Source organism: Argopecten irradians, chromosome 12 (genome assembly GCF_041381155.1).
Source record: "Argopecten irradians isolate NY chromosome 12, Ai_NY, whole genome shotgun sequence".
Classification (NCBI taxonomy): Eukaryota; Metazoa; Mollusca; class Bivalvia; order Pectinida; family Pectinidae; genus Argopecten; species Argopecten irradians.
Window position 1 is genome coordinate 21,263,033 of NC_091145.1, and position 22,525 is coordinate 21,285,557.

A 22,525-nucleotide genomic window follows, 5' to 3' on the forward strand; every position below is an offset into this window, starting at 1 on the left:
CCAAGATATATTGGGTATTCGTTTATATCAGTCGGGTGGTGTAGCGGTTAAACCAATCACCTTTCACCCGTCCTGGCTGACCGGAGTTCGATCCCCAACACGGACATGAAAAGTTCAGGGTCAAGTCACCTACCCGATCACAATCGAGAGTTTTCTCTGGATTCTTCCAACTTTAAAACCCCATGCATGGTTACATCCGAGCAATGGAAGGTGATTTGTATAAGTTATATAACTTGTTTTGCAATTACGGTCATGTAAAGTAAATGAAGTTTATAGTTTTATCTATGGGTATATTAATCTACCTGATGGATATAAATAGAGTCGTATTTAGCGGAAGCTTTCTTGAGCGCCTCTCTGGACATATCCACAGTGTCTTTAAGTTTCTCCAAATGTGCCTCTGTATGTAGTAATAATACTTGGTCTTCAGTTCCATACTGTGCCTGTAATAGCAATACACCTATATTAGAAAAACGAATTATTTAAAAATGCTCCATCCCTGACAAACAGCATTTTTTCTCTATCAAAAACAGGAGCAGACAAATTAATAATTTTCTTAAGTTACAAAGTTACTTACTTTACACCATTACCACAATTGAATAGTTTGAGCTTTTGATTTTAATTCAAGATAATAGTATAAAAAATAATGAATTGCGTCCAAAAAAAAATGTATGCCCTATATGAACTTAAATACTGATTGTGCATGCACCAAAAGCAAAATAAACGATTTCATATTATTTTTTTGTGATAATTAGAGATATATGTACACGATTAATCACCAATTATTGTTCAAATGATGAGTACCAGTATTGTTTAAGCTCTATTGGCAATGGAGCATCTTTAACTTCAATATAAAACATTCTACTTCATCATAAACAACTCAACCAAGAGGCCCATGGGGCCTGAATGATCATTTAATTATTGGTATAATATAACATAGTGGAAGTAAAGGTCAAAATATGATATCAAAAACTATTTTTTGTCCTGGATGTATCATATTACATGAACTGAGATGATTTTATTTTCATGGCATAAAATGTTAACTTACTTCAATTCTATTACACCTTTCTACAAGTCCGAGTTCTGAGCACCGGGCAAAAGGTTCTGTAATACGTTCAGGTTTCTCGGGGAAGGCTGGATCCCAAAGACACAGGAAGTGGGCCATTCTATCATCGTACACAAGTCCTGTGCTGTAAATAAGGCAAACAAATGTCGGAGATATACAAGGAATTTGTGTCAGTGAAACGTTACTTCGAAGTATTAAACTGGATTGAAAATACATGTAGATTGTTGTAATTAGATACTATTGTTGAATTTCATTTAGAAAACAGATTCAGGTTACCTTTTTCTTATATTCAAGAGAGGAAGACTCACATTCCTGTTTGAAACATTTAGACTCGAAACTTCCACTACTAGTGCTGATCATAGTGATCACTATATATGATAATGATAGTCATAGTGATTTGGTCGGGGCGAAACACAACTTTGCTTTGAACAATAAATTAGGCTTCGAGTTGTACCTGTTCAAGTTCACATAAGGATCACCTGAAATAAAAGAGCTAAAGGAGATGATTGCAAGGTAAAGTAAATTCCTTTTATTGTGCTCTCAGCATCCTAACATCCCCTTTTCCCTTCTTTTTCTCTATTTTTGAATTGATCATCTTCAGCCAGGTTCATATTAACTGATCAGTAAAAATTCATATTATTTGATTGATAAATTAAAATACGGTGTACAATAAAGTGGATTTATTCATTTCTACAAGTCAAAATCTTTTCTGTGATTTGGATTTAAAGCAAGAAAAATTGATTTTAGCAGTTATATATCAATGTTCCATAAATACACAAAAATTTCAACACTATTAAAATAAGTGGCTTATATCAGCTAGAGTTGGAATACAGCTCAGACCTATAGGATATCAATAAAGATAATCAATACTATAACAAGTGTATGAATTTCTACAAACATATCATTCTGTTAATTACCTCAGCTGATCAGGCTGATCCCAAAACCAACTCTTCACATAAACCAGAAAATTTGAAACAAGGGCAGATAACTCACTCCACATAATGAAATCTGCTTTGAATTAGGTAGGGATTATATATCACTAATAACACAAAAAAATCACAAAGTCTGACCACTGCATGGTCAAGTAATGGTCAAGAGTTCCAAGAAGAGTTCCAAGAAGAGTTTTAGCCACATCAGTAACATCAGTCACAGATGAAGAATTCTTATACATCTTTTGAAGTCTGGAATGTATCATATATCCCATTGATAATGTATTTGAACACAGCCAAGAAATTTAAGCAAAGTAATAATACATGAACAGTGTAACTAGTTCAGTTTGAGAAACAAAACAAATCTTCTGCGAAGAAATTCTTTCCCACGTAACACTCTGATGTTTAACACTGTAACAAAGATCCGGGTATATATTTTTCACATCAACTCGAATATTCTTATCAGGTAAAATTTTCCGGCAAAGAGTCGCGATGAGATCCACCCCAGAAAAGGTGCATATTTCAGCTGATACAGGAAAATTTATAACTGATAAGAAAGTGATCCTGAGCTGAGGTACCGAAAATGATAAATAATATCCAGACTATCTCTCTAACAGGGTCACGTTATTATTGAGCATGGACTTCCTGTTTTATTATAAATATAATGTCTGTGTAAATACAAGATTGTGAAGTAGCTGATAAAGTATTAGGCAATGGCCACATGATATTAGGTTGAAGGTTTTACTGCTTGTCAAATGTTCAATTTACAGTACAATTGATATCAAAGGGAAAAAAATCCTTGGTTGATAATCAGAGGCCAAGGACAGCATAATTAGCAGAGGTAAAGATGTCCAGACATATTACTGCATTTTTACTATATTTTCACACTACAACACATATTACCATAAGCCATCCACCTCTGGGTTGCTAGTTCGAATCCCATGAGGGGTAGATATCAGCTAGTTGGTGTTTTTTCTCAAGGTTCTCCAGCTTTCCTCCGCCAACAAACCTGGCACGTCCTTACATGATCCTGGCTGATAATAGGTTTTCTAATCAAACTAAAATAATTGGCAGAGCATCCAACTTAAGTGTGTAAAGGTCACAGTGGAGGAAAGCTTGTGTACCCAGAGAATAACCACCGACCAGTGGTCAGTACCCTACTACTATCCCGCATGTGATTCAAACTCACAACCCAGAGGTAGAAGGCTTGTGGTAATATGTCAGGACATCTTAACCACTCAGTCACTCCAGCATCTTAAAAGGATCTCATGAATTCAACAGTGAATGATGTTTATATAAATTTGCTCACTACAAGTGTACATTTCTGTCTCCTTTTTCCTATAAGCTCATTCAATAATGATGTTCTTTTATGATGAACAAAGTAAAACAAGAATTCCCTAAAAGTATATTTGTTGCATGACACTTGACTTTGACATACAAATGGGAACTTGAGGTTTGTACAGAAAATCACAGTTTGGTAAAACTACTGATGCAACCACCTCAATAGAAAGACCACCTGCTTATAAGACCACTTCTAGAAACTCGAACAACCAATTTCAACATAATTCAACCTGTGTATAAAGACCACCTGGCTATAAGAACCATTTTCTATCTGTTCCTTGGGTGGTCTTTAGGGTTGACTATAAACAATACTACTACTGATGCCATAATCAACTATATGTTATCGTCAAAAGAGTACAGGCACCATAAAAATTGTATTAATTCCATTTTAAAAATAAGCACCTAAGTGTTGTTCACACAGAAGATAAAGCTTCAATGACACCCAATGTGTCATTACACAAATTCATCAAAGAATTTATCTATCCTAGACTTGTCATGACTTAAATGACATGAATGTATATGTCAGTATTTTAATATCTCAGGAATCTTGTAATACCATGGAAACCTGATTATCTCAATCCTAACAAATCCCTGTGTCTCCAGTACAGTTATTTCAACCAAGGACAGATAAACGAATGTAATGCTATCTACAACCCGGGTGTGTATTATATATCAGGATTTAAAACATTTATAGATAAAAACTAGCTTTTGATATTTCATCTGTGCAGATAAAATAACTGGCAACATAAACGGAAAATAAACACACATGTTTTGTCAGATAGTGACAGTATCATAAACAAATATTTGTCCTTACAAAGGATTTAAGTAGATCCTGGAGTTTTTATTCAACAAAAGCAGACTTGACTGATGAAAGTAAAGGGCTACATCCCTCTGAACTCTCTGAAATCTTCAAATTCTCATTAAAATAATAATAGAATAAAATACAGGAAGCAGGCAGTTATTTAACAGTTGACCTTGAAATCAAGATCAGAGTGAGTTCAAAAACAATACTGCAAAACAATCTTCATTTGACAATTTACAGCTAAAACTCATGGAGGTCAAATGTCATAACCACATTTCATACAAACTTCAAACATGGACAAAATTGCTTTGCTTTTTCAGAAAAGAAATTTTGCTTTATTTCCCTATTGGGCCCCACCCCTCTGCACCAAGGGAGCTATAGACCCATATTCTTAACAAAATTGGTTCTCTTTCCCCCTATTGATCACAATTGGTCATAATCAACAGAGAAGTTTATGACAAACAGGGGTTTAAAGAAAAAGTTGACAAAGGGCTGACAGAGGACAAACACCCTTCGCCAGGTGAGCAAATAAACCCTAAAAAGTGCAATTTACAATATCAAACAAACTCTAAACAACACAGCTTTGTAAAGGACACTTGTCTTTAAGAGGACCGTAATGTGCCAAGGGCCAGCCCGAACTAAAAAAATGGTCATCCATCCAAGAGCAGGCCACACTTGTCTTAAGAAGACCGTAACGTGCAAAGGTCGGACCCTAACTAACGAAACGTTCACCTATCCAAGAGCAGGCCATACTTGTCTTAGAGGACCGTAACGTGCCAAGGCCGGGCCCTACCTAATGAAACGGTCATCCATCCAAGAGCAGGCCACACTTGTCTTAGAGGACCGTAACGTTGCTTAACTTTGGCACATGAATATATCAACACTCATTTGCACAGCAATAAAAGCTAGCTTTTATGTGGGTGAAATGCCCATATCCATAAATTGTCATAGGACAAAAGCATCAGACTCACTTGGTATAATAAATTTTTCCAAATGGCCGACCTGAGGATAATAGTCATTCTTTTCATCCCTTACTTAGATGTCTGTAAATTTAACATTTATAGGAAACAGACATGTACAAAACAAACGATGGCAAAGTATTGAGTTTACTGAGTAAAGAACTGAAGTACAAAAGGAATTCTTTCCCCAGTTTAAGTTACTTGAACATAGATCTAGATAAACATTCCAGAATTACATAAAACATTGCCAAGTAACAGGAAGTTAATGATTCAAACAAGTTTTTGTATCCAGACCGAGCAAAGGCACAAAGGTATAAATCGGTGGCGGAATTTGAATTCTGTGTTTAACCCTAAATGTTTCTAAGGTACCTGTGTATGACCAGGATGGAATAAAGGTCAAATGACACAGAGGTGTGGCTCTAGAAAAGGTCATGTGATGATAGCTAAATGATAACATAACAAATGCACTAGTCTGCAGACTGAATTTTAATACATCCCACCTGCCAAATTCTTATCCATATCGTATTTAAAGAAACATAAAACTCAATTAATCAAATTTACTAATCCCAGGAGTAAACCACCTATGTAATGTTACGCTATGTTCCATATTGTTACATAGCAACATACCATTCTGAAATACGTATGTAACCATGCAAAATTTTTTTTTAACATGTGAGTGTTTTCTTTATTATATCTTATATACTTATATGGGGTCAATTAATAGGACAAACGACAGTATTGCCAACTCACCCTATTTCCCTGGGTTGACCTGGTTTTTTTTAGACATTTAAGGATGCATAATCCGATAGACAACTAAAGTAAAGTAAAATAAAACTGGAGTACCAAGAGAAAAACCACTGACCAGCAACCAGTACCTGACATCTGGGATTTGAACTTGAAACCCAGATGTGGGGGGCTTGTGATATTGTTGGGACACCTTAACCACTAGGCCATTGGGGGCCCCCACTAACCTAACCACAAAATTACTGCACAAAGTAAGCAGCAAATCAATCTTAGTAAAAATAGAATAAAGAATGTAATATACATGTATTTACATATTTGAAGTTGATATTTGGTTAAAGGCCCATTACCTTTCCGGAGCAAAATATAAAGGTTTATTAAAAAAAAATTAACAACATCAGAAAATACATACTGATGACCTAAAATAAGGTCACAACAACAAACATATGCGATATTTCCTGCGTAATATAAGAAAACAGTGGAGAGTCAATTCGCTATTTTGCCATCTGGCGAGTAATAGTTAACTACCGCACTGTATTTAGGACAACGTATTTAGGAACGGCGGGAAACATAATACGACCCGCGTTATGAAAATAAACATTTTATTTATTTTAATCAAATCATTCAGAAGGTGATGATAAATGTAGTATTAACGGTAAGTTAATAGCTTTTGCGACTCTACAAAATTATCGATCTTGTTTGACATTCCCATTTTAAAAACTAAAAGCCGTTTCAAAAGGTAGTGGGCCTTTAATAAGCTAGACTAAAATTCAAAGTTAAACTATCAACTTGAGGTCCCATATACAAGGAGATGGCTTTAAAGGGATATGACGGTTCTTATAAAGTTGCAAAAAAAAAGACTCATCGCAGAGAAAAGTGATAAAAATTATTTAAGGATTAACTTGAATAGTTTTTTTTATGTTATGGAGATATAACACAAAAATCTGAGTTGACTCTAAAAAGCGGTTTATGATGAGAGTACACTCAGATTTTTGTGTTATATCAGTCCATAACATAAACAAGAGATCCCAGAGGGACCTTGGCGCCCACCAAAGTATGATCTACGTCTGACAATGGAAAGAGGGATCTTTTCTCTGCTTTTCAAACTTTTTCAAACATACAACAAATATGAAATATGAAACAGATCACTTCACTTCAACTATCAAAATCCAAGATGGCTACATGTCGGCCATCTTGTTGACCAATCAGTTACAAAATGCAATATGCACAACTAGGACCCTAGGGGAACCTACATATGAAATTTGAGAGAGACCCCTTCAGTGCATTTTGGGAAATAGCGGTAACAAACTTTAACTATCAAGATCCAAGATGGCGACCTGGCGGCCATCTTGTTGACCGATCCGTCCCAAAATACATTATGCACAACTAAGGCCCTAGGGGAACCTACAAACGAAATTTGAAAGAGATCCCTTCAGTACTTTCTGAGAAATAGCGGTAACAAACTTCAATTGTCAAAATCTAAGATGGCTGCCTGGCGGCCATCTTGTTGACCGATCAGTCCCAAAATGCAATATGCACAACTAGGGACCTAGGGGAACCTACATATAAATTTGAAAGAGATCCCTTCAGTACTTTCTGAGAAATAGCGGTAACAAACTTTAACTATAAAAATCCAAGATGGCGGCCTGGCGGCCATCTTGTTGACCGATCCGTCCCAAAATGTAATATGCAAAACTAGGAACCTAGAGGAACCAACATATGAAATTTGAAAGAGATCCCTTCAGTACTTTCTAAGAAGTAGCGGTAACAAAATTTAACTATCAAAATCCAAGATGGTGGCCTGGCGGCCATCTTGTTGACCGATCTGTCCCAAAATGCAATAAGCACAACTAGGGCCCTAGAGGAACCTACATATGCAATTTTGAGAGAGATCCCTTCAGTACTTTCTGAGAAATAGCGGTAACAAACTTTAACCATCAAAATCCAAGATGGCGGCCATCTTGTTCACCGATTGGTCCCAAAATGCACTATGCACAACTAGGGCCCTAGAGGAACCTACATATGAAATTTGAGAAAGATCCCTTCAGGCATTTCGGAGAAATAGCGGTAACAAGAAATGTTAACGGACGGAAGGATGGACGGAAGGACGGACGGAAGGACGGACTACGGACGAAAAGCGCCAGATGGTGGGCTAAAAAAATCTTTTCAAATTAATCCTTATTATTCAATTTACAAAATCTCTTCAATATTCAAAATTCATTTTGGGACACTTTTGTTTATGAAATCATTACACCGTCATCTCAACCTATCAGAAGCAATGTTACAAACGGCCACGCCATTTTTTCCTTTATGGGCTGATAAAGTAAATTTTTAAGCCAATGAAAATGCTCGTAGCAGGCAAAATTTAATTATTGCCAATATCTAAAATTATTGTCAATTATATTGTAGAGAAATTTGACCTTGTCAGGCATGAATTCTCCTATAGATCAGGCTCATACTGTATAGCACTTTAAATTTGTGCCATCAAAACTTCACGATTTTCTATAAGGTATGATTCACAGAGGTTAAATTTGGCGGTTCACTGTTTGATACAATACATTTCTAAATATTTCTCTGATGTTTAAAATTTGCTGGTTTCAATGAAAATGTAAATATAGAGAAAATAAATCACCTGTGAAATTTAACCATCACATAGTGATACAGTTGACAACTTATTGTACTAAATAAACCAAACAAGAGTTTTCAAAGCACATCAAAGTTTGACTAACAATTTGATTTAATTCAAAATGAACTGAAAGAAAATGACTGAATTCAAAGTTGAAAGTACAAACTTGTGAAGGAGCTTTCTAGGAGGGTTGACATAAAACCACCAATGTGTTAAAAGTAAGTTAAAAGATACAAATTATAATGGCTTAAAAATTAGGGTCAAAGGTTACAATCAAGGTCAGCAAGTGTGAAAATGCCACCAGGAATGGTTTGATAAACTAGTAACCAATTACATACAGAACAGACTCGGCCTAACCAAGCTGTACCCATAATAACTGTATTCAGGACCGTGGAAAAACTTTCAATTGGACTCGTCCATTGGGCAAGTGCCCCTTTAAAATTTACTTCATGCCCTATAATACAAACTTAATGTATTAACAATTATTACACATGAAAGATGTATATTAGTATACTCAATTTGTACCAAATGGGTTTTGTTCATAGATAATATCAAAAAGTATTCAGATTCTCTTTTTTTGTTTTTTTTTAACAAAAACAAATGTAACATATGAGACCAGCTAGGACAAAATCGTGAGCGTGTAAGATTTACTCATTCGACAGACAAATTTACTTGTCAGGACGAGTGGACAAGTACATTTTCACAGCCATGTGTATTATTGTAATAGAATAAAGAGTCTTTATTTTTATTTCCATAGGATATTGATAACTTTCATAAAGTCACAAAAATGGAGACAAAAATACATTGATGGTCAGAATATAAGTCTTAATAAACACTATCTTTTAGAAAACTATATAACTAACAGATGTAGATCAGCCAATGTAACAGATATACACCACAGCAAATCAATCACACAGTGTTTATTAATACCCTTACTTTGCCTTTAGATCTCCTTAATCTCCTACAGTGAACTTAGTGCAATTAGCATACTTATGTTCGATTCTTTAAAACCAATACGCAATCAGTTTAGACTAGGCCAAATCATGAAAACACTTAAGTTTACGATTATTTTTGACTTAGCCAATCACAGACAATGTAATAAAAAATTACGTCATGTTTTATTGACTAAGCAAAAACAAAAGTTTCGTGATGAGCATAAAAAGCTCAGAGATAAATCAATCTAAAGAACAACAAAATAAAATGTTTATGACTCACCCTTCAGGAGGTTCTGGCTGTCTCACACTTATACCCTAAAGGAGAAAAACATATCAATGTAGAAACCTTCTTAATCTATCTTACTTTATTTAAAGATGATCCACCGCCGACAGAGCATAAATGATACTCATCATTTGAACAATAATTGGTGTTTAATCGTGTATATATATATGCCTAATTAACAAATGAAATAATATAAAAAATTTTTTTTTTTTTGCCTTTGATACATGCGCAATCAGTACTTCATTTCATACAGAATATAGTGCCATGGAATTTTTTCAGGATGCAATTAATTATTTTTCATATTTTCAACTTGAAGTAAAATGAGAAGCTCAAACTTTTCAATGGTGATACTGGTGTAAAGTAAGTAACTTTTGTAACTGAAAAACACTAAATCGTCTGCTCCTGTTTTTGATAATAAAAAATTACCATTTGTCAACGATGGAGCATCTTTAAATCTAAACCAAATAAGAATAGTTATTATGTTACTAAATTCTGAAAACATCATGCACAGAAAGACTGAGAAAGGCAGAGAGAAAGAACTTTCTAATGAATAAGCAATAAATTGTATGTCAGTGATTAGCACTTGAGTTTTGTCTTCTTATTTATAATAAACGAATCTATCTAATGAATCAAATGCATACAAATATCACAACGTACATTTACTACATGTATTCTACTATACTACTACTCTTTTAGGCCTCAATATCACTTACGTTGACTTACAAATAAAAACTGAAACTACAACATCAGAAAGGGCCCCGCTCAGTGTGCCTTACGATTAGAAAATGACTGATGACAGTATAGTACAAGAGATCCTAGAGGGAACTACAAAAGAATGATCTTTGTCTGACAATAGAAAGAGGGATCTTTTATGTTTTTTGAAATTTTAAATATCAAAATCCTATGACTACCTGTTGGCCATCTTATTGATATATATGGCATTGTTCCCAAAATGCCATATGCACAACTAGAGTCCTAGCGGAAACCTACCTATGAAATTTGAGACAGATCCCTTTCCATAGTCGGAGACCCACGGGTGATCGCACTACACTACGCTACACTTATCACCCGTGGGCAAACTCCAGGTAAAATTGTCGTAGGTAATTTATATGCATGAAGAATTTGATTGGTTCCAGTACATTTTTGCAATGGGATTTCATCCAATCAGAGTAAGCGTTATATACAGTATACAGTAGCACAACAAAGTTGGCCAACACTTGCACCTGCATAGCGAATGTTTGGGTACACGACACTGGGAGCGCACGAGCGGTGTATACTCGTGTGTGTATGGGCCAGGTAAACTATGAACAAAAGAGTTGTTAGCTTCGTTCATAGCAGTATAGGACTTCATTAGGTATTTCTGTAATAATGTTATGCTTTATTAGGGCAGAAATAGCTATTTTCATTTGAGTGTTTTATACTAATAGTCTTAATGTTATTAGGTATAAGGTAACAATTAGGGCATACGTATGTTGTAGCTCAACGTCATGGAGCCAACACCGCCTTGACCTACATATTGTAACCAAACACAGCTGGTTAACACTCACCGTGGTCAACAACTCCATTCTACCCTTGTTGTCATACCTCCACATTCACCATACTGCCATGATCTATGTGGTCATATGAGATAGTTTTGGAAGATAGAGATCTGTATGACTTGTCCTTGACCGTTTTTATACAAAACTCACATGTTATTTATGGGCGCCGCCATTTTTTGTTTAACTTCAAGCTAATAAACCAGCCTTCATTCTGAAGAGTTCCGAACTATATATCGAGTATTCTAACTGGTCAATTCTAGTGTGTGAATTAGCATATTTTACAAGGATTTTACAAGGAGTTTGCCCACGGGTGATAAGTGTAGCGTAGTGTAGTGCGATCACCAGTGGGTCTCCGACGATGATCCCTTCAGTGCTTTCTGAGAAATAGAGGTAACAATTTTCAACTACCAAAATCCAACATGTCTGCCTGTCAGCCATCATGCTGACTGATTGGTCCCCAAAATGAAATATGCACAACAAGGGCACTAGGGGAACCTACATATGAAATTTGAGACAGATTCCTTTGTTAAACTTTGTAAAAAATAGCTGTAACAATTTTCAACTATCAAAATCCAAGATGGCTACCTGTCCGACCATTTTGTTGACTAATCAGATATCAAATGCAATATGCGTATCTAGGGTCGTAAGGCAACCTGCCTATAAAATTTGAGACAGATACCATCAGTACTTAAGAAATAGCGGTAAAATATTAAACTAACAAAATCCAAGATGGCGGCTTGTCAGCCATCTTGACAATCGATCTGTCCCAAAATGAAATATACCCAACTAGGGCCCTAGGGGAATCTACATATGAAAATTGAGACAGATCCCATATTATCACTTATTGAGAGAATACAGTATAACCATCTTAACCTAAGACAGACTTGATACAACATCTATCCTAATATCAAAATTGTTTAAAATGCAAGAAAAAACAACTTATTAACCATTTTAGTAAGCTGTTCAATCAAATAATCCTCATTTTCACTATCAGATGATTCTTGAGTGTCCTGATTTTTCTTTTTTTCTTCTCTCTTTCTTTCTTCTTCTCTCTTTCTTTCTTCTTCCTGTCGTTTTCTTTCTCTTCCCTTTCTCTTTACTCTCTCTAATCGCTCCCGGTGAATTACATGGGCACTTACTCCCTCAGTCTGTAACAATGACGGAATGATTAAATAAAAATTTAATAACAATATTAATACCTGGAGATTATCTGTTAGCTCGAAATCAACCCAACTTAATCATGAATTTGTATTTATCATTATACAGCTACTAGTGGATAGCAGACAAAAGCTAATGAGCTCACAATCTCAGACAATCCCTTCCAATAAATCTCACTATAAAATCATTGTATCAAAAATTTTCTAGAAATGATAATGTTCATTTGGATAAAATGGTTTGGTCCAGCATGGATTGAATAAACATTGACATATATTATTACCAGTATTGAACAGATAAAAACATGTCTTGAATCGAATCTCTAGCATACAAAATGTGAATATTTCATTTGCTTATAGCATTAAACATATGTAATCCATGGACTAATAGCTTGATCAGTGTGATAATATTTTAAAATTCTGCCAATATTCCTTCCAGGATTTTTTTAAAAGAATTCAAAATTAATTTTACCGATTTGAGGTTGACTTCTGAATCTTCAGCACCTTTGTCATCCATTTTTAAGTCTGTTGTGGATTAAGAACCTCTGAGTATTATCTTTGTGATGATGATCTCCTGAAATAATGAAATAATGAGTTTTTATATTACAATAATGCAGATTATGTTATTGCTGAATTTGATATCAAACAGCATTTAACTTCAAATAGAAGTCATGCAATCTGCACTTCGATCTTTACACATTTTACACACAGACTCCTCTAGAATCTATCTTGCCTGAGACGATACATTAAAGCACTGAAATACTGTAAATATCAACTTTCTTTCAGAGCTACTTATTTCGCAATTTCCATTTCAAAACAAAATTAACATTCACTGATTTTAAATAATGTCTGCAAATTCCTATCAGTATCAATGATGTAGATGTTAGTCCGCAGAGATAAAACTTTCACAAATTGACTTGAATCGCGAAATTTGCAAAATTAAATTGTACAGAAAAGAAAGTAGATTGACAGTAGTGTAAATATTAATAGAGAATACTTTTTAATAATAAAATAAATTTGAAAGTATTAAGTAATTGGCAGTTATTGTCATTGGAAATTGATTGTAAATGAAGCAGAATTGGACTAGGTTGGCTATCAGACTATAAGCAGGTATAACTCAATCAGATTTAACATGCGGCATGTCTTGTTGATACATTTTCTCCTCTGCTCCTGTTAAGCTTATATACCAACCCATGTTTAAAACACTGTGTGCATAGCAGGGATACATATGTGAACTAATAAGTAGTTGTATCTGATGGGGCAATGGCATGGAGAATGACCGGAGCCAGGAGTGTATCAGCGGACTTGGACTGGGTTGATCATTGCATGGTGATCATGCATCCGGAACTCCTCGGGGAATAGATATTACATAGATATTCTCACGATAATACGACATTAATACCCGATGAGTTCAGGATGTGTGATCATGTAGCTCATCTTGCTGGTGTTCAGGCCTCCGCTTTATAAACCTTGTTCTGAATGCTAAATTTTTTCCTCTATAAGACTTCATTCTATTATCATATATATAAATAAACACATTTCTAATTTCAAACAAATTTCTATTATCATCATCATCATCACACTTTTAACTCTTAAAATAATTATTTTTGAAATCTATAACAACAATGTAATATTATCTTACTCTATTCCCCTTTATACCAATGTATTACTATGTAAAGAAACCATAGACTTCTATAAACGAAGCTTAAATAGGATGCTACATTGATGTTTGAGGCCAACAACGATGATAGGTTAATCCTAACCAAAACACAAGTAAAAGGAGACAACCATTGAATAATAAAAATAAATCAAAGATCTGTATTCATTAAAACTTCATTTCTACGATACGCCTTAAATTTGAGGTAAATGGTTTTTTTAAACGTTTTGAATATAGCTAAATGTATAAACAGGTTCTTGAAGTTCTGACTGTATAATACTATTTTTACTTTGAAAAATATAAGCATTAAGGAATATATTGGGGTGGAAAACCCTGGGAATATACAGGGCGGGCCGGAGTACATCTGCTGATCGTTAAAATGGTAGAGATGCCAATCTCTCTTATATATGATTCAGTTATCAATTAAGCATTGGTTGTCAAATTTTTGACATGCATTGGTTTGTATTAACAAAGGGTGTTCTAGCATATTCAATAGTGGGCATTAGCACACCATGATATATATTCAATATATTTGTTATTAAACAGATCACAGCTCAAATGAACCAAAGGTATGTAAAGCATCCATATACAAGTGTAGAGTTGAAAAATAAGGTCAGTATTGCCCGAGACCATATTCAAAGTCACACTCTTGCATGATTACTAATATTCCCATTTTAACAAGAGGCCCATGGGCCTTAACGGTCACCTGAGTTAGAATATATAATGAAACAAATAATGAAATAAATCAAAGACATATAAACACTATATGCTGGGCCTTGAAGTTGGTCAGTGATTTATAAATTTGACTTTTTAGACTATGAAGAGTATTTGCTTCCATCAACCTGTGAACTTAGAGGTATTTTTTGAAATTTTAATCATTTTGACCCTGTTTGGTCCTGCCCCTCTGGTCCCCCAGGGCGTCATCGAGGACGGATATGGATGTTAAACACCTATATCTTAGGCTAATAATTCTAATCAATTCTGACTAATTTCCTACGAAAATTGGGCAAATAGTGTTCACTTGAGACTTCGTCTCAGGTGACCTAAAAACTCATAATGAAAACATTAGTGAATAGCAAACCTTCAAAAGGGATTGTTAACTGTTATATATGTTACCTTAACATATAATCTTACATTTACAATTTGTCCTAAATAATAATTTCAAAGCCATTTATGTGACCCTAACCCTGTGAAATTTTCCATCTGGCAATGGAGAAAGAAATCGAAAATCTGATATATGCAGTCACATATTTTTACTTTTTTAAGTGAAAGTAGAAATGTTCTAAAGTACACTATAAGTTTTTTGGTAATAGCTCAATGCCAGGAATTTAGTAAGGCTAGAATTATAAAATGAAACATCATTTTGGCAATTTATTATGTATGCAATATGAAATATAGAAAGAAACATGCTCAAATAGCCTTTGCCAAAATGATACGTAGTAGGCCTATATTCTATTTGACATTCAAAACTTAAAATACTGTTAAAATCATGATTCAAGACATAATAATGATCAACACATGTTTTGAAATTATCACTACTTGTACGAATTAATATTTTTAGCATTATTAATATTTTTCATTTCTCTATTAATATTATTTCCTAATAGGCCCGTTTGCAAAGTTGTATTAAAATATGTACACATTTTAAATTGCATTTGTGGCAAAATCGTCGGTCGAAATTGTACAAAGATGACACCTACATCACACTCATCATGAACCGTTAGATGCAAATGTCGGATATATATGGTCTACGTAACTTTTTAATGTTGCAGCAAATTAACTTGGCTGCATGTCGACTTTCGCGATCTTTGTTAAAGAAAATACATTAATGCATAGATACGTAATCTTGTCGTACAAATGGAACTGTTTCGAATAATTACGTATGCCTGAAGACAACGGTTGACACGATGGGCTTACCGATTTTAATTAAATACAGATCCACTTTCGGTAATCATCAGTGTTCGTTTGCATCTTCTTTGCACAAGTTGTCTACGACCCGGAAGTACTTACATTTGTGTCGGGGCCTTCTAAAATCAGGTCCGTAAAGGTCGTAGGTCCCGGCACTTAATTATATTTTACCGCGCTTTTTTTAAATACAGTTATTTTAGTGGTTTGAGAGTCTCATTGATTACATAAAGAATTAATCGTCCTCATCAAAGATGCATGTCCTTGTCGTAATTAAGCTAAAAAAGTTACTCAATACCATTGATTCATAAACAAAGTATTAAATTACACGAGATTTATCTAAGTCCCTGAGTACAATATTTAGTGAAATGTAAGTATATATCGAAATCTCTGTCAGTATTTTTCATGAAAAGTAACTGATCAGTTTAAATTTTCTATTTCTCACAAGTTCATTTTGAGATAGTAATTTTACATTGTATGTCGTTGAGTATAAGCAGAGACTTAAAACAATTTGGCCTAATAATTTATATCTCTGATCCAAGAAGTCATGCAGTGGCAGTGGTTTACAACCTCACTTTACATTTTTACGACATCGGGCAGGTTCCCCAGGACGGGAAATGTTCTAAAAATGCACATTTGAAAAAGGGCCCTCCTGCACATTTATCGTACTTCATTTAAGATTATTTTTTCGTTGCGCGGCGCATTTCCTAATACGTTCAAGCACGTAATGTTCAAACTTTTAATAATAAACATTCAATAAAAATTTACTAGACTAAATATGTCCATCAAGGGATTACAATAATAAAAAAAACCTTAAAGGCCCACTACCTTTGGGAAACAAAAATTAAAAGTTTCTTTAAAACAATAATAATATACGAAAAAGTATATTAATAGCCTAAGAAGATGTTATAACACCAGCCAAATGCCGGATTCCCTGCGTAAACTATATTAACAGTGAAGATTCATGTCGCTGTTTTGCCTTCTTGTGCAGTGATAATCAACCGAGGCGCGGTAATTAGGACGACGGCGGGAAACATAAAACGACCCGCGTTGTGAAAATTGGCATTATATTTGTTTATATTAAATTGTTAAAGGGCCCATTACCTTTCCGGAGCAAAATATAAAGGTTTCTTAAAAAACATTAATAACATCAGAAAATGCATACCGATGATCTAAAATAAGGTTACGACACCAAACATATGCAAGATTGCCTGCGTAAAATATGAAAACAGTGGAGAGTCAATTCGCTGTTTTGCCGTCTAGCGCAGTGATAGTCAACTACCGCGCGGTATTTAGGACGACGGCGGGAAACATAATACGACCCGCGTTATGAAAATAAACATTTTATTTATTTTAATCAAATCGTTCAGAAGGTGATGATAAATGTAGTATTAACGGTAAGTTAATAATTTTTAGGACTCTACAAAATTATCGATCTTTTTTTTACATTCCCATTTTAAAAATTAAAAGCCGTTTCGGAAAGGTAGTGGGCCTTTCAGAAGGTGTTGATAAGTGTAGTATTAACGGTAAGTTAATAACTTTTGTGACTCTATTACATAATCAATTTCGTTTTACATTCCCATTTTATAATTATTTAATGTAGGTGTAACGAAGCTGCGGTGCGCTTCGTTGCTATATTTTCCGGAAATTATATTAACCGGGACTTTGGCGGGAATTTGCTGGGCACGAGATCTCGGGACTGCGCCGAGGCTTTCAGTTTTCTACCGGGCCTTGAGAGGTGAGGGTTGTGTTTTTGAATCCTATGTAATTTTTATATATTTGTCGCCCATCCTTTCCCTAATTTGCTGTTATCGTATAGTACGGAAATGCATTAACATTACTGTGTGTGTATTTTTCGCTGTCAGTCGATATTTTTGCTATATTTTTGAGTTTGAAATACTTGTGAAATTGTACAATGTCGGACTTGGCATGTCTCGCTTTTAGACGGGGTTCGATAGTAATTAAAAGTCTTCACTCTTGTGTTGAGAGCCGTTGTTAGGCTGGAAAAGAGTGGGAGCCTCCTGTGTTGAGTTTCGGGGTTAACCGTTAAGGAGATATTTTGAGAATCTTTGCTGGAGAACGGTGTTTGTGAAATTGGAGGTTAAACTATCGATAATCGGCCCGGTGTGTAGCGCCACGTGCTCGGTCTTTCATTGATGGGTAGGAGTTAATTCTGATAGCGAAAACATGAGAATATTAGCAGCAAAACTGTCCATTTCACAGTACTTCTCACTGAGCCACGCGGGTATTTTCTTGTTGTCGCCTTTACACATGTTAAATATTAATAAACGGTAAAATGAATTTGATGTCGTCCATTGTCCATACTCACTAGTACCTTTGAATATTGTAGCGAGACATAGGAATCTGCAAGTTAATGCGGCAGTCGAACCCAGGGCAAAACAAATTATTTGTAATACCTGCCTAATGGAAATTATTTCAAATTATACTCTATTTCCTTGCAATTGTAATTCGGTAAATATTTTTTGTGTTAATTTTCCTTGATGGATCTAAATACTTAATATAAATTCTGATTAATAATAACGCCGTTTTTACGCCTCACATAATTATGAAATTTTATGTCCATTTCTTGCAAGGGGAGGTAATTCGGTTCAATTATTCTAATTAATAATGATAATAATTTTAAAAGTAAAATCGCCTTAGAAATCTTTTTTATTCTCATTTAAATAATTAAATAAAACATTTAAACAATACATTTCTTTTTGTTATTCGTATATTTATGTCAAACCGCGAAAGTTGCAATTATGCTACGAATTTCGTAGCATAATTGCAACCTTTCGTTGCATGTTGCAAACTTTTGTAGCATATTTGCAAAGACCGCGGTTAGTCCCAGAAAGGTACAATTTCTAGAATATCTATCATAGGGATACATGTACTATTCAACAAGTGAAAAGTTAAGAATAGTTCAAAAAGGCACACAGCTCTAGTAGATGTTGAATCATACTATAACTGTTAATTACAAACATGTGGCATTGTGAAAATGTCAGTGAAAGTAAACTGAATTGATTACAAGTAAACTATGTCAAATAAATCTGAATTGATAACAAGAGAACTATGTCAATTAAATCTGAATTGATTGCAAGTAAATTATGTCAACTAAATCTGAATTTATTTCAAGTAAACTATATCAATTATAAATCTGAATTGATTACAAGTGAACTGTGTCAATTAAATATAAATTGATTAAAAGTAAACTATGTCAATTAAATCTTAATTGATTGCAAGAGCATTATGTCAATTAAATCTGAATTGATTGCAAGAGCATTATGTCAATTAAATCTGAAGTAATTACTAGAGAACTATGTCTATTAAATCTGAATTGATTACAAGAGAACTATGTCAATTAAATCTGAATTGATTACAAGAGAACTATGTCAATTAAATCTGAATTGATTACAAGAGAACTATGTCAATTAAATCTGAATTGATTACAAGAGAACAATGTCAATTAAATCTGAATTGATTACAAGAGAACTATGTCAATTAAATCTGAATTGATTACAAGAGAACTATGTCAATTAAATCTGAATTGATTACAAGAGAACAATGTCAATTAAATCTGAATTGATTACAAGAGAACTATGTCAATTATACATGAATTGATTACAAGAGAACTATGTCAATTGAATCTGAATTTATTTCAAGAGAACTGTGTTAATTAAATCTGTTGACATAACAATATAAAGGTTTACTTTGTTTTTCATTAAATCTCAAGCACCAATAATGATCAACAAGAACTGATCAACCACAAAATGAAAATCAAAACAACAATAAGATCTGTTGTTTTACATTTTATTTCAAAAAATCAGCATTTTCTTATATTGAAAAAAGACAATTCACATATCTTAATTAATACTAAATATGATTTACACATGCAATCTTAATTCAATAGTTTGTTTCCTTCTATAACATTAAAATGTATATTTTGCATTGGAATGTGTTACTAACACAGCGACTCTTACACACCACTACTGAGGCACACAATTGTCAAATACTACTGAAAACTAACAAAAACAAAATTAATATGTACACAAATGTCATACAGATACTACTGAAAACTAACAAAAACAAAGTTAATATGTACACAAATGTCATACAGATACTACTGAAAACTTACAAAACCAAAATTAATATGTACACTAATGTGATATAGGACTCTAAACTCACATACCAAAACTTGAAACATACAGGGACATCTTTCATACACAACATACATGCAGGGTTAATTATCACTCATCTCTGACAATAAACAGAGTAATCTTACTTCTTTCCCCCAAATACTATTCTCAGTTGCACCATCCACACATCAACATTATATACACTATTTTCCACTTCATTAGTACATTTATACCAATTACTTCAAACACAGTATACAGCTAATTATTCCCCACCTATGAAATTTCCAAAACAAAACAGTCACATTTATTTTCCTCTTTATTCCATATAGCATAAACCAGGTTTTCTCCCTTGTCTTTCCAAACATACACTTTGTTATCTCCCCTCTTTTTCTCTCTTTCCACATAGCAAATGCTGCAAATCCCCCTCTCATGCTCCCCATACAAGATACCCTAGCTTATATTCCTTCTCTATCCATAAAGAATATGGTATTGTCCCTGTCTTCTCATTCACATCTGCATGGTTATACTGTACAGCAACTTATTTAAGTGCAATCAAAACTTCCCATGTGACTACAATTCACCAAAATTAATACAGTATACCTTCTGTAAAAAAAACAAATATCATTTATCTCCCCTCTCTTCTAAACTTACAACTATCAGGTTATCTCCCCTATCTTATAAAATTACAACTATCAGGTTATCACCCCTATCTTCTAAACTTACAACAATCAGGTTATCTTCCCTATCTTATAAATTTAAAACTATCAGGTTATCTCCCCTATTCTATAAAATTACAGCTATCAGGTTATCTCCCCTATCTTATAAAATTACATCTATCAGGTTATCTACCCTGTTCTAAACTTGCAACTTTCAGATTATCTCCCCTATCTTCTAAACTTAAAACTATCAGGTTATCTACCCTCATTTTCAAACTTAAAACTATCAAGTTATTTCCCCTATGTTCTAACATTACAATTATCAGATTATCTCCCCTCTCTTCAAAACTTAAATCTATCAGGTTATCTCCCCTCTCTTCAAAACTTAAAACTATCATGTTATCGCCCCTCTCTTTTAAACTTACAATTATCAGGTTATCTCCCCTGTCTTCTCACACATCATAAACTAAGTTATCTGCACTCTATCCCCATATATATCATATGTACATGTACACTATACATACTTTACTTCTCCCTCCCACACAACATATACTAAGATGTGTATCTTTTTCAAATACAAGACTATCTTACCAACACCACATGTACAATAGCAGCTTTCTTGCCTTAGATTTACACAAAATTCAAGACATATTTGCCTCTCATTTACAAAGTGTTATTATAGCTATTTTTTTATATTTATAACTATTACAATAACTCTAAAATTTAATCATTTCTAAATACTCAGTATGGCAAATCTGGTGTTGGATGTAAAATTCAGTTGAAGCATTTTTGTGGATTTTTTTTTTCCACAAAGTTCATAGATATTCATAAACATGATATAAACATTTATTTTCAAATACAAATCAATATTTCAAGAAATGATAAGCACCATTCAAAGCTAAAAATTTCAAATCGTTTGATTTCACATAATAAAAGCACTTAATAAAATCAAACTTTCATCTACAGGATGAACTCAACATAACCAATAATTAGGCTTCCCTCACTTACAATACCAATAAATGAGATTTCACAATTCATCACAAGGTCTCCAATAAAGGAACAAGTTAGTCATATACATAATTTGATACAATTCAAAATTGGTAAACTATCAAGAAATACTGCTTGCAATTATCAATTAACACATGAATTAATGAGAAATTGCAAAGAACACATCAGAGTTTGTCAGAATCATAATAATGAAATAATAATCAAAGGGACTTAACTCTGAAACATCATATTAACAACTTTATGAAATACAGTGTACCAGTAGACATTTAGAATTTTTAACTGATAAATTACATACATAATCAATTTCGTTTTACATTCCCATTTTATAAATTAAAAACCGTTTCGGAAAGGTATCAAAGACAATTATCAAGCTAGTATGATATGACGACATTCACAATTATAATTTCTACGTGCAGGTATAGCTTTTAATCGCAAAATTTACCATGTAAATTAAGAACGCTTTAAAATCATCAAAATACAAAGTAAAACTCATCTCAGCTATCTTAAATTGTATTTTTCCTCGAGGGAGGGACTCCCGGACTCCCAAACACCAAAATTTCGCGTCTTCGGAGCTCGCAAATTCATCAGAATTAATGCATCGTTAAACTTATCTCACTCATTCTAAATCGAGATATTTTTCCCCAGGGAAGACACCCCGCGGACTCCCAAACACCATAATCTCGCGCCTTCGGCTCTCGCCAAAACTGATCAAAATACATTGTAAAACGCATTAAGTACCCATTTTAAACCGTAATATTTTCCAGGGGTGACCCCCGGACCCCCTAATATTTT

General features: G+C 33.9%; 1 protein-coding gene across 3 annotated transcripts in view; it reads right to left on the bottom strand.

The window, feature by feature from the left end:
• LOC138336141 (histone deacetylase 6-like) overlaps positions 1 to 16,050 on the bottom strand; it is an 85,960-nt gene extending 69,910 nt beyond the window's left edge. For all 3 annotated transcript variants that reach the window (XM_069285465.1, XM_069285464.1, XM_069285462.1), the window contains exons 1-6: positions 15,946 to 16,050; positions 12,844 to 12,945; positions 12,165 to 12,365; positions 9,677 to 9,711; positions 1,046 to 1,187; positions 303 to 440 (exon numbers count right to left, since the gene is read on the bottom strand). In XM_069285465.1, coding sequence (XP_069141566.1) covers positions 303 to 440; positions 1,046 to 1,187; positions 9,677 to 9,711; positions 12,165 to 12,365; positions 12,844 to 12,888 — 561 coding nt within the window. In that variant the 5' untranslated portion in view covers positions 12,889 to 12,945; positions 15,946 to 16,050. The remainder of the gene's footprint in view (positions 1 to 302; positions 441 to 1,045; positions 1,188 to 9,676; positions 9,712 to 12,164; positions 12,366 to 12,843; positions 12,946 to 15,945) is intronic.
• Positions 16,051 to 22,525: the final 6,475 nt, after the last annotated feature.